The sequence below is a fragment of the Mus musculus genome, chromosome 1 (assembly GCF_000001635.26).
Source record: "Mus musculus strain C57BL/6J chromosome 1, GRCm38.p6 C57BL/6J".
Classification (NCBI taxonomy): Eukaryota; Metazoa; Chordata; class Mammalia; order Rodentia; family Muridae; genus Mus; species Mus musculus.
Genome location: NC_000067.6, coordinates 67,004,103 through 67,020,856, shown reverse-complemented (window position 1 = coordinate 67,020,856; position 16,754 = coordinate 67,004,103). Strand labels below are relative to the sequence as shown.

At 43.0% G+C, this 16,754-nt stretch overlaps 1 protein-coding gene and 1 long non-coding RNA gene across 5 annotated transcripts in view; both read left to right on the top strand.

Moving 5' to 3' along the window:
* Window positions 1-16,754, top strand: part of Lancl1 (LanC (bacterial lantibiotic synthetase component C)-like 1) — a 38,375-nt gene that overhangs the window by 18,035 nt on the left and 3,586 nt on the right. For all 4 annotated transcript variants that reach the window (XM_011238435.3, NM_021295.3, NM_001190985.1 and 1 more), the window contains 5 exons: window positions 10,811-10,946; window positions 11,483-11,629; window positions 13,807-13,989; window positions 15,891-16,067; window positions 16,446-16,518. In XM_011238435.3, the coding sequence (XP_011236737.1) occupies window positions 10,811-10,946; window positions 11,483-11,629; window positions 13,807-13,989; window positions 15,891-16,067; window positions 16,446-16,518 (716 nt within the window). The remainder of the gene's footprint in view (window positions 1-10,810; window positions 10,947-11,482; window positions 11,630-13,806; window positions 13,990-15,890; window positions 16,068-16,445; window positions 16,519-16,754) is intronic.
* Window positions 6-9,764, top strand: LOC115487097. Its single transcript, XR_003947846.1, has 2 exons — window positions 6-5,748; window positions 6,114-9,764. It is a non-coding gene; the product is annotated as an uncharacterized LOC115487097 (long non-coding RNA).

Sequence of the window (16,754 nt, the reverse complement as noted above, 5' to 3'; positions counted from 1 at the left end):
TAACCATGGTTGCTTATGAGGGTCGTTGCCTAGACATCGTTGCCTAGGATTCTGCATTACGTTAACACAAGAGCGTTTGACTGAGTTTGCTTTCCTCTCAGGGGTAAATCAGTCTCCTGCTTTTGGTCAGTTCTCATGTTCCTCTTATAGTTAAGGAATCGCCTTGTAATCCTTATCTTAGTACACAGTAGACCACACTGGTGTGGTCCAGATCAAATATCAATTCCCTGGGATCAAAGCCTTGATCATGGCATGACTTCGTGCTTCCCAGAATCCACATTTGGAAAGGAAGTGCCTCTTTGTAAACCAGGGACCAAAAATGTGAGGCTGCTATTCTAGCTGGGTTGGGGACACACCTGAAATCCCCCTTTGTAAGTTATTGAGCACTCTTTTGATCTCCTAAGAAGTTGGACTGGTATGCAGCCCCACAGAGGCTCATTCAGAGTCCTCACTGAGAACCTGTGTCAGCAGGTGGAGTTGCATTTCTAACATGATTGTCCCAGAGTCTCCTGTGGTTTTATATTCTCATTCTTCTTTCCTATAATTGCTGCGAGAAATGCATAGTTATCAATTTAGTTAGTTGAAGAATTCCTTCATTAATATATATTGTCCTTCCATACCCATGGGTTTCCATCCAGAGACTCAATCAACAATAACACAAAAGTGTTGGGCAAAAAGTTTGTGTTATTCCCTAAACACTGTGACTATATTTACAGAGCACTTTAAGTATAACCTGCTTCAAAGCATAAGTGAAGATATCTGTGGGTTTCATGTTAATCACCCATTTTATATGATGGATGTGGTTGTCACTATCTTTTAGTATCTTTGGGGTGCTAGAACCAGTCTCATGGATGCCTAACAAAAATTCTGGTCTGTGTGTGTAGTGCATCAGTAGGCTCTTTGTGCTGTTCAAGTTGTGCTTATGCTACAAAGAAGGAATTATTCATTCCTGTGTTGCTTGGTGGATGTATAACTTGCACATGTATGCACACAGAAGTTCTCCATTCTCCCCAGATTTTGTCCCATAAACTAGTACTTTCTCATTATAACAATTTTTTTTCCTATTGGAAATTATAACCACAGAAAGGAAGCGAAAGAATCTTTTGTTGTACCTATAACATTTTGTGAATCAATATAATAAATAATTTTCTGCATTGACATTTTTAATATAACTTTGCTTATATCTGTCAGAAGCCACAAATTATATAGTCCAACTTCAAATGAAAAGCCACATTATCTAGTATGTATAGAAAAAAAAAGAAACTTTGGTCAAGAATGACTTAATATAAAGCTACACAAGCTTTCTGCATTCTGGCTAGTCCTCATAGTGCTGGAAGATGCTGCTAGGAGGGGGTGACATTACGCAGCTATGAACCCTGTAGTTTGTACTACTGACCTCGGAGCAGGATATGCCCACTGGTGCAGTACAGGCAGGACTAATAGGGTAACCAACTGTTTCCTTACTGATTTGAGACCACTCATCAGGAGGAATTTTATGTCTGGTACTGTAAGCCTGGTCAGAAGCCCATGGCAGAAGAGGTCATATGCCCTGCTGGGGAAGCTACTGCTGTTGTCTTGCTAAAAGGACACGATGCACCTGTCAGATTACACCCAATTATTTATGTTGATGCCCACAGGTCAGTGCTATTGTCAGTTTTTGTCAGAAAAGCTGCTTTCTGCACTGGATGGCAGCTACTATACAGGCTTAAAACTGATCTAAGCATTGAAAATAAGTTCCTGTTAAGCATTTAGCCCTGAGAAGGCTTCATGTCACCCCTCCAGTCTCAGACAATATCAAGAGAACTAGAAAGGAGAGGTTAGGGAACCGCTGGAATCCTACCCTGTGGGTGTGGCATCCTACCCTGTGGGTGTGGCATAGCCATTGCTCCCTTGAACTCTTAGCAGCTGTGATTACCTACGAGAGCCCTGCACATCAGTCTTGCCAGCATCCTTTCATGGAGAGGGAAGGAGTAACAGGCTGCAGCAGCCCTGATCATCTTCTCAGTGGTCAATGGCTGCAGAGGGTGGGGGACAGCAGCTGATAAGATTCCCATGCATTTGTGACAACCAAGCCCATGTTCTTGAACCTTCATTAAACTCATGGGTGTACAAAAAATACAATTAAAATATGAATTTTAAAGAACTGTCACCAAGCTTGTTCAGAATGGTAGAGGATACAAAGCAATTATTTCTCTAAAAGTCTATGCAAAGTAAGTTTCTTCCATTGCAGTTTGCTGATACATGATTGGCCAGTGCAGAACTGTTGGATGCTTACTTAAGCCTGAAACATAGAACCTACCTTTCTTATGTGTTAAAGCCAGTTGGCATCTGAGCTCTCTAAGGCGGTATTCTTCAGTCTCACTCTGAATTCCTATCAGATACATAGTGGTTCCAGTATGTCACACACAAGGTCATCTTCCCTGAAATACAATGGCCAGGTAGTAACCTGCTTTGTTAAGAATTTTAATGGTATTTGGTGGAAATAAGGTGTTGAAACAGATTGGAGTTTGTGCTCGATACTGGTTACACAAATTTCCATGCATGCCTCTCCCTGTTTGCACATAGTCTCAGGAGCATGTGTGAAGGAATCCTACATCCTAGGCCAGAGCCATGTTCTCTTTCTAGTCATGTCAGCCTTCTCCTCTTATCCAAGGACCTGTCCTAAGAAACACTCCGGGAAATGGTAACAGAGGCCATGATTGCTTTATTAAAATTAAAATACTCCGAAGAGTAAGCTAAGACTTAGTTATTGTGTATTTGATACCTTGGTTATAAATACCTTTTGTGATGTACATATTTTTAAATATTTTTATGACACTTCAAGAATATTTTATTTATGGCCAGCAAGCTTGTTATGTACAGTTAAAATATAGAAGGTGAGATCAGGCATGACTCCCATCCATGATTCTAACACTTGGAAAGTTGAGGGAGGAGGATTTCTATAGATTCAAGGCCAATCTGGGCCATGTAGTAAGCTCTAGGCCAGGCTGGTCTATAGAGTAAGATTGTCTCAAAACAAAAGAGGTGTGTGTGTTTGTGGGGGGGTTATGCTTCTAGTCACGTGTATGTGAATATGCGTGTGAAAGGGACTTTGGGTCCCAGTTTTGACTGCCTAGCTTCTTTGTTTCATGGGCTCTGTTGGGAACTGCAGTGTTTGCTTAACCTTCTGCATCTCCTCCTCCTTTGTGGCAAAAATTCCTTTAGTTTCACTTTATACCATCAGATTGAGTGAGTGTGCTTGCTTACTCTGCTGCTTAATGAGCCATCGCCCTGTTGGCTCACACTCATTTCCTTCAGCAGTGTCTTTGTTGTGTCCCGGGGCCACACCACCCATTTTCCTTTCCAGCGTTTTTTGTTTTTTTTTTGTTTTTTTTGTTTTTTTTTTTGTTTTGTTTTTTGGTGGAATAGACTCTCAAAATCAGAATTTTGAGTTTGAAAGAGCAAACATGTTGTGGGAAATGTTAAAAAAAAAAAAAAAAAAAGGAACCGACGGGCTTCCTGTGCTACCACCAGCGACCAGCGGACCACATGGCTCCAGCTGGGTGATCTCAACTGGGCCGTCTCTCTATTGGCCGGAGCTCCTGGGTTCCTTGGCAGATCTTTGCCGCCAGGCCCACACAGTGTCCATCCACTCCATGGTCAGCCATCACAACATCCATTTACCTAGTAGAATCAGAACTCTTAAAACTTAAAACAAACCAATCGGATTTATGTACCAATAAATTTTCTATTTACAGGATGCCAATACAATAATTTCAGAGCCAGTTTGTCATAGTCAGGGTTTCTATTCCTGCACAAACATCATGACCAAGAAGCAAGTTGGGGAGGAAAGGGTTTATTCAGCTTATACTTCCATACTGCTGTTCATCACCAAGGAAGTCAGGACTGGAACTCAAGCAGGTCAGGGAGCAGGAGCTGATGCAGAGGCCATGGAGGAATGTTCATTACTGGCTTGCCTCCCCTGACTTGCTCAGCCTGCTCTCTTATAGAACCAAGACTACCAGCCCAGAGATGGTCCCACCCACAAGGGGCCTTTCCCCCTTGATCACTAATTGAGAAAATGCCTTACAGCTGGATCTCATGGAGGCATTTCCTCAACTGAAGCTCCTTTTTCTATGATAACACCAGCTGTGTCAAGTTGACACAAAACTAGCCAGTACACAGTTGATAATGATAAAAGTTTTATCCCAATTATTCTAACCTTATGATACCATATCTACCTGTGGGTGGTTCAAGCCACACTGATTCATGTCTGCCTCCATTCTCCCCCTCTTCAGAAGCTGTCTCTGCAACACTTAGCTCCGCCTCCCTTTTCCCTGTCCAATCACAGGCCTCCTCCTCACTAATGTACTTGGACAGGGAAATCCTTTGACTAATCATCCTTTCTGTTTAATTAAATTAAAAAAAAAAAACTTTTCTCTCAAAATATAAATTGAGCACAGCTATTACCATGTTGTAACGTATAAGGTATAAGATAGACCTAACACCCAGTCCAACATTTTTGTCAATAAAATAAAACCCTGTCCTCTATTCTAACTTAAAAGACTATAATTCTGCACCTGACTTCTGTCTTGATTTCAGATTGAATGCCATCTGAAAACTATGCTCTCAAATCTGTTCTCTCAAAGTAAATAGCCTGGGTTGGCTATGAGACTGTAAGTAGTTTTTCAACCCCGTCAGAAATCTGAGAAGGACCAACATATCTGAAGATATAGGAAGCCTAGCGCAGCTTCCAGAACTGAGACAAATTGCAGAGCCAGCTGCCCACCTATACAGCCCCAGTAAGTCAGGAAGTTGGAGCATCTGTCTGTCTTCAGCCTTCTGGCCCAGGATCATCTGACAGACCTTAGAGATAAAGGAATATTAAAGACTAGCCTACTCTGTCTCGGCAAAACTAAGCTGCTCTAACCCGTAAATTGTCTCCTTTCAAGAACAGTACAGGTCTGCAGGAGAGATTGGCAATTTTTTGCCCAGTGGCGACCTAGCCATAAATGTACAGCCTCACCTGGAGGTAAGATGCTCAGTTGTTTCTTTGAGTCTGGCTAGCTCAGTCAGTAGAGCATGGGTTTGTGCCTTGGCCCCATCTGTTGCAGAAAATATTTAAAAAAAGAACCGGCAGGCTTTCCGCACTACCACTGGCAACTGGACGGACCACATTGCTCCAGCCAGGTGATCTCAACTTGGCCATCTCACTCTTAGCTGGAGCTCCTGGGTCCATTGGTGGATCTTTGCCTTAAATATTAAAAAATAATAACAATGTTTTTATTAATAATAAAGAAACCAGCCAGGCATGGTGGCACACGCCTTTAATACCAGCACTCGGGAGGCAGAGTCAGGCAGATTTCAGAGTTCGAGGCCAGCCTGGTCTACAAAGTGAGTTCCAGGACAGCCAGGGCTACGCAGAGAAACTCTGTCTTGAAAAGCAAAAAAAAAAAAAAAAAGAAAGAAAGAAAGAAACAAAGAAAGAAAGAAACAAAGAAAGAAAGAAAGAAAGAAACCAGAATCCAAAGAAATCGATTTCCTTTAGATTTCCTAACCTTGCCTCTGGGGATCTTTAGCTTCCAGAAGTAGATTCATTTCAAGACATTCAAGACACTTTCAGAATGGATAGGACTTATACTTTTCAAATGGAGGCTAGAGGTCTCTAACTTCCACACGGGTGGAGAGATGAACGAGAACAGTGAGTACGAATGGCCTGCGTGGACGACAGAACTCTCACTGCTGCTCTCTGCTGTCTGGTAAATCCAGGTGAGCCTGCAGAGAGTTCTTGGTGTCTAAACGCACTTCTAAGGCATCACCTGTCTGCCACAGTAGGTGACCAGCCTGGCAGACAGAGCAGACCTTGGAGGCTGGTGGTTAGGGTGAGAAGGAGCTGTGTGTTTGGACAGAGAATGAGATGTGTGTTGTACTGAGATGAATTAGAAAAAGACTTCCCCGTTATAAGTCTTTGGACATAATCCAAGACAGAAGGTTCCATTAATGCCCTGGGGAAGTGTCAGTGTGTGCCTAGCAGGGCACTCTGGTCATTGTGTGTCTTTATTCTTCCTCAGTGACATTCGCTGATACACTGCTCTCTTCTAACAACGTGTTTCTATTAATGTCCCACCTAACAGATAAATGGAGCAGGGGAATACACTGCTGGTTTGAGAGTTTCCAAAAGGATACAAAACAACCTTTAGGATTTTCAAATGCACTTGTTATTTTAACTCCAGAATGTAGCATGTGAAGTGCCCGGCTGAGCCCCACCTTTAGTAAGTAGAAACACTAATAAGTGCTGATGAATTCTGATCTAGAATAGAAACGCCATGTTCCTTCTTAGCCTAAACTCTGCTGTTGGGAGATACTGGCTCTGCACAGCGTGTGTCTATAAACATTTAAACTGTATTCCATATTCTGCTATGACCAGCCCTAGTGCAAATGACTTTGGTTTAAAAATGTTAATTGTATATCACCACCTAGTGGTAGTGTAGGTGAAAACATTGTAGTTAAACTTTTTTGATAAGATCTTCATTGAACTGAATGCAATAATTGTTCATAATTATGTTTCCTAAGGCAGAAATGACACCAAAGTCTTCCTTTTTAAATAGTCCCTTCAGTTTCTTTGCAAAAGTAAATCAAGTTCATTTTGTTTCCAAAATCTGTAGGGTTGATGCATTTGTATTAATACTTGATTAACAATTCTTATCTGACCTTGAGGCAAGGGTTCTGGTCACTGCAGTTGCTAAGCTTGTATATAGTGGACAGATTTGTTTTTCTTAGCCCCAGTGTTACCTAGATACAAGTTATGTCATAAGGGAAAAAACAGAAGTATGGTTTTCTTAGCAAATATTTTTAAGTTCTTTGAAAATGAGGGGCTGACCAAGTTCCTCTGCCTGGGGCCATGTCGATTGCTCTTCCAGATCCTCTCAGAAGCACCTCTGAGAGCTGAAGGCTCTTCTGTGTGAAGTCTTCAGTTTCTGTAAATGTGTTTCAAAAGGAGAGTCTTCTGTAGCCCAAAATGACCAGGAACTGATCCTGCCTGCACCTCCCAGGTGCTAGCAGTGTATCTAGTGTGTTCCAGCTTGCTCGGCTTCTGTGACACCTCTTACTCCATGAAGAGTCTTGAACTGCCTGGTTACTCAGCATAGGTCATTGTAGCAAAACAAGGCACAAAAATCTTTATAGCACCCTTTGTAGAATCAGTCTGGAAAATGATTTAGAGTACATGTGCCGTCATTTGCATTCCTCAAAGACCTGCATATACTGAAAAACAACTGGATCAAAATTGTTGGATCACAAGGCATGTAAGACATCTTAGATTTCCCTCTAGAAGTAGTTTACCCTCCAAGAAACAGAAAACATTATATATAATTAAGTATATAATACATATTTTAAATAAAATATATATACATGAATATATGTGCGCATATATACATATATATGTGTATATATGTATGTATACATATCATCCCTTACAGCCTCGCCAATGCCAGTATTTACAGTATTAACCTGATTCAGTAGCCCCAAAGTGCAGTATCATTTTTTGATTTTAGTTTGTTACCACCAGGATTGACCTTGACTATAAAAGAAAAATTTATATTTATTAGCTACCTTTAATCCTAGCACTTGAGAGGCAAGGCAGGCAGATCTCCGTGAGTTTGAGGCCAGCCTGGTCTACAGAGCAAGTTCCAGAACAACCAGGACTACACAGGGAAACCCTTTCTTGAGAATAACAAAATAAAAACTAATAAGTGCTGCCATTTGTGACTTCTTTGAGTACAGGAGTAATTGGGGGCTGAGGATGTAAGTCAGAGTGGTCACTTGAGCATCCTGCCCATGACACTGTGGCCATTCTAGCCCTGCAACAATAGATGACAAGGAGGGAGGGAGTGTGAAAAATGACCATACCATGATATGCCATTCACACAGCCTGGTGGCATGAACGAAGCTTAAACAGAGTATTACAAGTAGATAAATGTCTGCCATGGTGACCCTGACCCTGAGACACTGTTTCGTTGCCAGCGTGTGTCCTGTCGTTGTGAAGGGGAATGAAGAAGGTGGGAGCTAGCCTTTACATACTTGGCTAATTGAGGTGCACCAGTCACTTGCAGCATGTCATTCTTCTATAAGCCTCTCTTTCTACCAAGGAGCAAGCAACCATAAAATACCCTTTATTCCATAAGTGGAGAGAGGGCCTGGGGATTAAGAGCAGAGCACTAATTGCTCTTGCAGAGGACCTAGGTTCAATTCCCAGCATCCACATGGTGACTCACAACCTCCATGTCTCCAGTTCCAGGGGATTCCAAACCTTCTCCCTGACCACTGCAGGACCAGGCACAGGTGTGCTGCAGTGCATCACTAAATGAAACACTCATGTAAAATATACAAAGAATAAATCTAGTTTTAAAATGTGTTTCATTTTTAAAAACAGGAATCCCTTACCTTTCCTCAGCCCTTGTTGCCTGTCCATCAGCTACTTTAAACACAGAGTCCTCTCATTCTGCTTACAGGAACAGGTCTTCATTTTAGGCACCAAGTGTGCCTCCCTCCCAGTAGATGATAGACCCGAGGTAGAGAAGGGAATGTGAGAGGAATATTTCCTTTCTCACAAATGCTATTCTGCCTAACTAGATCCTCTTTGCTGTGTGCACTGGTGTGCAGCTGGCCTGTTGGAACAGTTACCATGGTTTTGTGTGTCTGAGTTTCTTGTGGTTTTGATCTGGGTAAATACTCTTGGCCTGCAGGGGTTATGGCTATATGCTACCTTAGCTATGTGTGTTAAATAAAAGTATGGACAATGGCCTAGTTCTACCAAATGGGCAAATGTTTACTAGAAATAAGACCACATATGATGTGTTTCATAGCCTGCTCTTGTAGCTTAGAGAAAGCCCAAGGAAGGTGGTACACAGTCCACACCTGCAACCCTGTCAGCTCATTCCACCACGAAAGCCCTTTCCTGAAATTCCTTACTGCTTTTATTAACCAGTTCTTGGGATGGATTTTAGTAGAAAGTGTAAGTCACTGTACCTATTGATTCCATCCATCCTGTGTAATGCTGCCCATGCTGTTCAGCCATAGGCTGATGGTCCAATGCTGTTCAGCCATAGGCTGATGGTCCAAAAAGGAGTTTTCAGCCTGACAGCAAACAGGATTTTACAGTCAGAATTCATTCTTAGAGATGGGACATGGAGCTTAGTATATTGTAAAATACCAGAGAACATTTGGTTTTGTAGAAGGTCCCTGGGTTTTTATACTAAATATCACTTTATAAAATCTTGACCAAATGTGAAGTGTTTTAATAACTTACATGGGAATCTCATTGAAGTTCATAGACGATTTAGAGAAAATTGAGGTGCGTGTTTGAAACTCCATGTGATTAAAAAAATCTAAAACAGCATGAACACCACCACCCCCCAACCGAAAAAACAAAAAACAAAACAAAACAACTCACACAAACTCATTCTTGGAGCTTGGCTGCCTAGTCTGTGTGTTCTCTTGCAAGTGTCCTCCCCTAGGCCCACCCCCACTTTCTGGTTGCCTGGGGTTCTGTTGCTCAGCTATCCATGTTTTAGCCCTGTGCCTTTGTCTGGGCTAAGTGACACAGAAGTTAGGTAAGCAGCAGGGTTTACCCGTCCCATGGAACCACAGGGCAGACGGTGCCTCTAGTCTCTGAGGAAGATCTCCAGTGTCTCCTTACAGAGCTGGCTCCTGTGTGTCCTGTTGCAGTTGCTTCTGCTTGGGGCTTTTGCTCCCTGGCTTGTGAGGGGAGAGAGAGAGATCGGAGAGAAAAGGAGAGAGAGAGGAAGGGAGAGAGGAAGGGAGAGAGGGGAAGGGAGGGGAGAGAGAGGGGGGAGAGAGAGAGGGGAGAGAGAGAAGGGAGGGGAGAGAGAGGAGAAAGAAAACAAACTCAGTCTATTTTTTTAAATAAGGGCCTTCCTTTCTCTTCACCCTTGAGACAGAACTTCTTCTGGGGGCATTGTCAGCCCCCAGGTACCCACTTCTGTGTTTTGGCCTGTACTGAGGTCAGGCCAAAGGAATATTGGAAGAGGAAAAGAACCCTCCAATTTAGTATGCCAGATTCTGCCCCACTATTAGCTGTCATTTCCTTTCCAGAGTGCTCAGATAGCTACCATGTATATCCTGTCCAGGTTGTTGGCACTGTATTTATTGGGAGAGGGAAGGGTGGAGTCCACTTTGTGCTGCTTAACTGGAAACAGAACCCATAGAAACTTTGAAAAAGCTGCACTGCATACAGCAATGAGATTCTAATAAATTATAATGCTCAGTTCCACAGGATATTGTTTTGCCACTTACAAAGAATGCATGCTCGATAGGTCTTGAAAGGTATCGCGGTACTGTGCTAGAATAAATTTATACTTATATATACATGTATTTGTTCTTATATGTACATAGATCTAGAAATAGGCCGATTGCATATATTACCTTGTAGCCAGCCAACCAGGCTGCAGTGAAGACAAGTAGGATGCAGCAAGCATTTCATTAAAGCCAGTAGCTCTCTGAGCATCATTGATTAGCTGGGCTAAATGCTGTGAGGCAGCACTTAGCTAGCTCTCCCATCCTCACTGCTTAAGCACAAGTCTTAAAGCCAACATATGTGAGACGCTAGGGAGAATCGGGGAACCTAGGTCTTACTTGTGCATTCTCCTGGTGTTTGACCAGTTCCATTGTGAACTCAATATGGGGCTAATTTTAACTGTGATTTTAGTTATGTATGCTTATGTGTTGGTGTTTATATTTTTTTAATGGACCACTTGATATGCCAGTGTCTGAGCCCTGTCAGGTGATCATAGACACATGTTTCTATTCCTAGGCTCATTCACCTAAATAAGATTGATCCCCACGTACCAAATGAAATGCTCTATGGCCGCATAGGCTACATCTTTGCTCTGCTTTTTGTCAATAAGAACTTTGGAGAGGAGAAGATTCCTCAGAGCCATATTCAGCAGGTAATACAGTGCTGTGGGGTTTAGGAGTGTTTTAGGCAGCTGCTTATGTACTCTTTGTCTCGTCACTTAGTATGTCCCATAGAGGAAGACCATGGGTTTGACCCCTCTAGGTGAGGCACAAGTCAGAGAGCCACAGCCTCATACTCGGTCTGTGAGAAGCCCTGGCAGGAGCTAAGGGAGTCAGGAGGCCATCCTGCTCTAGTTGATGGTTCAAGGCCCTTCTGGGGCAGATGAAGACCAAATCTCATCTCTCAGACACAAGTATCTCCTTCAGTGCCAGGAGGAGTTTGTGCTTTTCATCAAAAGATGTGTGGATTCTTAAAGTGCTAATAAAGAGAGTTGGGGGTCCTCCCCAGCCTCAGTCTGCTAAGACAGCATGCATTCACAGGTCTCAGAGGGAACTGTTCTTCCTGGTGGAAGATAGTATCTGATTCCCTTCCAGTAATTCAGTACTTCTTAACAAAAAGTCCCTTGCCTCTACCAAGAATTCTTCTTGTCTAACCATCTTGTTCTTTTGCTTGGCTTTCTCCCTGTAGATTTGTGAAAACATCTTAACCTCTGGGGAAAACCTATCTAGAAAGAGAAACTTGGCGGCAAAGTCTCCACTGATGTATGAGTGGTACCAGGAATATTACGTGGGGGCTGCTCATGGCTTGGCAGGCATTTATTACTACCTGATGCAGGTAAGGGATGCTTAAGGTGAGACTGTAAGCTGTCGGCTGGGGAGCAGATCCTGGTACTGTCTTCCTGTCTGTCACCCACTGAGTCACACTCCCTGCAGTCATCTGGCCTCAGCAGAGGTGCAGTAGCCAGGGTGCTCTTCAAGTGCGACAGCCTGAAGACACTGTCCTGGGAATGCTGCTTGAACCATGTGACATGCACTCCCAGTGTGCCCTGGAGCAGGATCATGACCTCTAATTCTCTGTGTCGTGCTCTTTGCTCTTCTCTCTCAGAAAATGCCTTGAGTTATAAGTATTATTCACTATTATAAAGAAAACAAACTTTAGGAGTAAAAACAAGAATCAATAAAGAAAAAGGAGCACACACTGCCTAAGGCTCACTGGGAGAGCAAAGCCAGGAAGACTGCCCGTGGATTCTGTGCTATGCCCCATAGTTCTCAGGTTCTGACTGTAGCGAGAGGCATCACCCAAAGTTAGAAAGACAGAAGGCAAATAGAACTCTAATAAACTTGATTTGGGGAAGGTCAGAAAGAGAACTCAGAGAGTGCCGAGTTCTGAGGCAACAATTGGTACTTGCAAATGAGAATTTATGGCAGAGGAAATGGGTTCTTTATGGCAGCAGAGGCAAGCGCCTCTTTAAAAATCACAGTGTCACATAAAGGAAGGTATGTTACTCGTGTGTCCAGCATGGTGCATGGATGTATATGTCACCTTCTAGCTGCAAGAATACAAAACCATGCCATATCTCTTCTCAACCCGTGATTGCTGTAGAACAGAGTCACAGTTTGGGAGCAGTGATGAGAGGCCATTCATTCATTCATTCATTCACTTACTCTATTTTCTATTAGAAGTTATATAATTAGCATTTTTGACAACCAAGATTTAAATTCATTTTTCTGGAATGTTCCCTTGGTGACCCTTATTTCTAGAACTACATGTAGATTCTTAAACATCTTTCATGAAAAGAGGGTTTATGTCTTTTAACGTTGAGGATAAGTTAAAATTGTACACCTCAGTGAATGGTTAGCCTTTTTGACCTGTCATTAAATCTGATAGTCAAGAGATAGCTACCCTGCCTCTTTTTGCTAGCTCTAAAATATGAAAAACATAGTATTGATTTTTTAATTTCCAAGTTGTTATCTACTTGAAATGATGAAGGTTTTAGCAATAAAAATCTGTTCGTGACCATGCTTAGCTATCAACATTGAACAGTATTATTTCTAGGCCATGTTGGATAACTCCCGAGGAAGACTCACTCCGCTTTAATACTTTGTATTGAATAATCTTCATGTAAAGTACTATTCTTACATGCCTTGAAGAACACAGAATGCTAAGAACATACTACATCTTGTCATTTCCAGCACCATCCACTGACTGTGCACCCCTCACTCCGCATGTCCTGTCCCCCGTGTCCTTTACACTTTTTTTTTGTTTGTTTCCGAGACAGGGTTTCTCTGTATAGCCCTGGCTGTCCTGGAACTCACTTTGTAGACCAGGCTGACCTCGAACTCAGAAATCCGCCTGCCTCTGTGTCTTAAATAATGAACAGGCCCTGAATTAAAAACAGTATCAAAAATAAATGAGTTTATATCCCAAGTATCATTCATGTGCCTTGTATCACCATGACTTATAAATCTCTTATGTCCTAGTATCAGAATAATCCAGCATACAAGACATTCCCAATCAGGTGTTGGGCACACTGTACCTCTGCATCAGGTCTCAGGTCCCCCAGTCCTGTGTGTCCTTCTCTGTTACAGACAGCACCCACCACCTCTCTGTCTTAAAGCAGGAGCCAGGCTTGGTGGTCAGTGCATCTCTGCACTCAGCAAACATCTATCACACCCTTGTTTGCAAGTATTGACTTGGAAAGAGTTCCTATGACTATGTCCATAACAGCAATTGTTGGAAATAAAACAAAAGGTACAGAAGACCTTTTGAGTTCAATAATGGCCCAACCGTAGTTTGTCCCATTTCTTTAAAGTCATAAAACAAGATAAAATTGAGACTATCTAGCAAGCAGATGAGGAAATCGGGAGAGATGTGAAGCCTTTTAATGACTTCACATTTTCTTTTTAGGCATGATTTTTTTTTCTTTTTTCTGGTTTGGTTTTCAACTCATTTTGAGTTTTAGGAATGTCATTTTTTTCAGCAGAACTAATAATGTTGTTTCTCCTTTTTAGCCCAGCCTTCAGGTGAACCAAGGAAAGTTGCATAGTTTGGTGAAGCCCAGTGTAGACTTTGTCTGCCGGCTGAAGTTTCCTTCCGGCAATTACCCTCCATGTTTGGATGATACCAGAGACCTGCTTGTCCATTGGTGCCACGGTGCTCCTGGGGTCATCTATATGCTCATCCAAGCATACAAGGTACCTCATGTTCTCTTGTTTAACAACAACAACAAAATAGCAGACACTTGTATACCTTAACCCTATTCTTAATCATGAAAGGATTATGAACAGCTTTTGGAGCTAAGGTCATTGTGCTGATGGTTAGCATCCATTCTCCCAGTGTCCATCGCACCACAGTGGACACCATCCTCATAACACAGGAAGCTGCTTCACTGACAGAGTAGCCAAGATGATAACAGAAGTGGCAGAGCCAAGATAAATACCCCAGAAGCATGACTGAAAGCAGAATCCTTACACATTGCTTCAGCAATGTGAAATGATACAGCTGCCATGCAGAAAGACTGCTGGTTCTTAAACAAATCAAGCCCTTGACGTACAACCTAGCAGTTCCACTCTAGACCAACCCCCCCCCCCCAATGACTATCCATAACAGCTCTGCTTGAAGCCAAATGTGAAAAAGTATCTGAGCATCTGCTATCCATCAACAGATGAATATATAGGTAAACTATGGTGTGCACATGCCATGGAATAGTATCTACTTATAAAGGGGATGGAATTCTAATGTACACTGTAATACTCACAAACTTTGAAAACATCTAAGCAAAATAAGCAGACACCCAGAAATGCAATACAGAAGAGGAAATTGCATGCATATGGAGTGATGGCTAGTGGGAATTATCTAGACTAGGGAAATTACAGACAGAAAATAGAAGGTGTCAGGGTCAGAAGTGGAAAACAGGGAATGCTGCTTAATATGTAGTTGTAAGAATGGAAGTGATGCTGGGTGTGCAACTTCATGACTGTGATGCCACTGCATTGTATACATAAAGATGCAATCCCAGTGGTAGAGCTGGACACAGGAAGGGCCCTAGAGCTACCTGGTCAGCTAGGATTGCCCAGTCCTTGTGCTCCAGGGTAAGAGAGACACTATCCTAACAAATAGTTGGAAAAGCAATTAGTGAAAACACCTGATCTGGATCTTTGGCCTCCAAAGGTACTACACACATGTGCACACATAAGAACACATACACAAACACACAAAAATACAACAGCTCATAGATTCTTCCCTAGTGTGTAAAGCCATTCTAATAGTGAAGGGTGTCAGTTACTCAAGTTGTATGGCAAGTGTGTTCTTTAGAGGGAATTGGTGATAAGAGCAAGTGGCCAGTTTAGTATTGCTGCTGCATCTGTCTCTGTCTGTCTGTCTGTCTGTCTGTCTCTCTCTGTCTCTCTCGCTCTCTGTCTCTCTGTCTCTCTGTCTCTCTCTCTCTCTCTCTCTCTCTCTCTCTCTCTCACACACACACACACACACACACAGCTTAGACCAAGCATACATGATCAGGCCCAGTTATTTTATAAAACAAAGCTAGTTACATTAGTTTGCTTTTGCTATGATAATACACTGACTAAGAGCAGCTTGGAGTAGGGAGGGAAAGAAAGGTTAGTCCAGCGTGAAGGGAAGCCAGGGCAGGAACCTGAGGCAGGAAGTGAAGGAGACTCCATGGATGGATTCTAGTTACTAGTTCCCTTCCCCTGCCTTGCTCATCCTTCTTTCTGATACAACCCAAGACTACCTGCCAGGTGATTGCACCCCCAACAGTGGACTAGGCCCTCCTCCTACATCGATCAACAATCAAGGAAACACCCCACAGATATGCCCACAGGCCAGTCTGATGAGGACAGTTTCTCAGTGGAGGTTCCCTCCTCCCAAGTGTGCCTAGTCTTGTGTCAAGGTGACAAAACCTATGATACAAGTCAGTGGTAAGGGTTTGTCTGTTGTTGGAAGTACTGCACTTCCTGTTGCTGCGATCCTTACTTCTCAGCCTGCCTCCTCCTCTTCTTCTCCACCTTGCCTTCTCAGGTAGGAAGAGCTTTGTAGCCCCAATGACAGAACTCGCATATGTCCCTTGACTCTGCAGGTGTTCAAAGAAGAGCGTTACCTGTGTGATGCCCAGCAGTGTGCTGACGTGATCTGGCAGTACGGGCTACTGAAGAAGGGCTACGGGCTGTGCCATGGTGCTGCAGGGAATGCCTACGCTTTCCTGGCACTCTACAACCTCACACAGGATCTGAAGTATCTGTACAGGGCCTGCAAGGTAAGAGCCAGGCTGGGCGTGGAGAAGCAGCTCCTTGGGAGGCTGAAAAGGCCCTGAGCTTAGAGTTAACACACATGTAGTTTAAGGGAAACCTCGAGAACTATTCAGGACGGTTAACATCCCTTTAAAGGGTAGATTCTGCTTGGACCTTTGTAGGACCAAAGGCTGAAGGGTGGAGGGTTATTTTGTTTTGGTACCCTTGGCAACAGTGTTCTTACTGCTCACTAAACTCCTCCCAAGCCATGCAGCTGCCTCCAAACCTTCTCCTTGTCTCTCACTTATAGTTTGGGAATTATTCAAAGTAACGCAGGCAGTTTTTGTGAGTTCCTAGAATTCGGAAGAAATAACTACAGTAATTGAACTCGGTCTCATTTTCAGTTTGCTGAGTGGTGCTTAGACTACGGGGAGCACGGATGCAGGACAGCGGACACCCCCTTCTCCCTCTTTGAAGGTATTTTTCACACATGACTTAGCTCCTAAGATCATCAGCTACCATTCTGCTTGGTGATAATCAGGTGTAACCACAATCTGATTCTTATAGTCCATTCTTAAACATGTACCACCTTATTTCCTGAAATGTCAGGTCGGTGAGCAAGGCTGGGGGTGTAGCTCAGTTGTTACAGTTGCTTAGTCTACCCAAAGCCCTGAGTTCATCTTCCACACCACATAAACTAGGCATATTGGCAT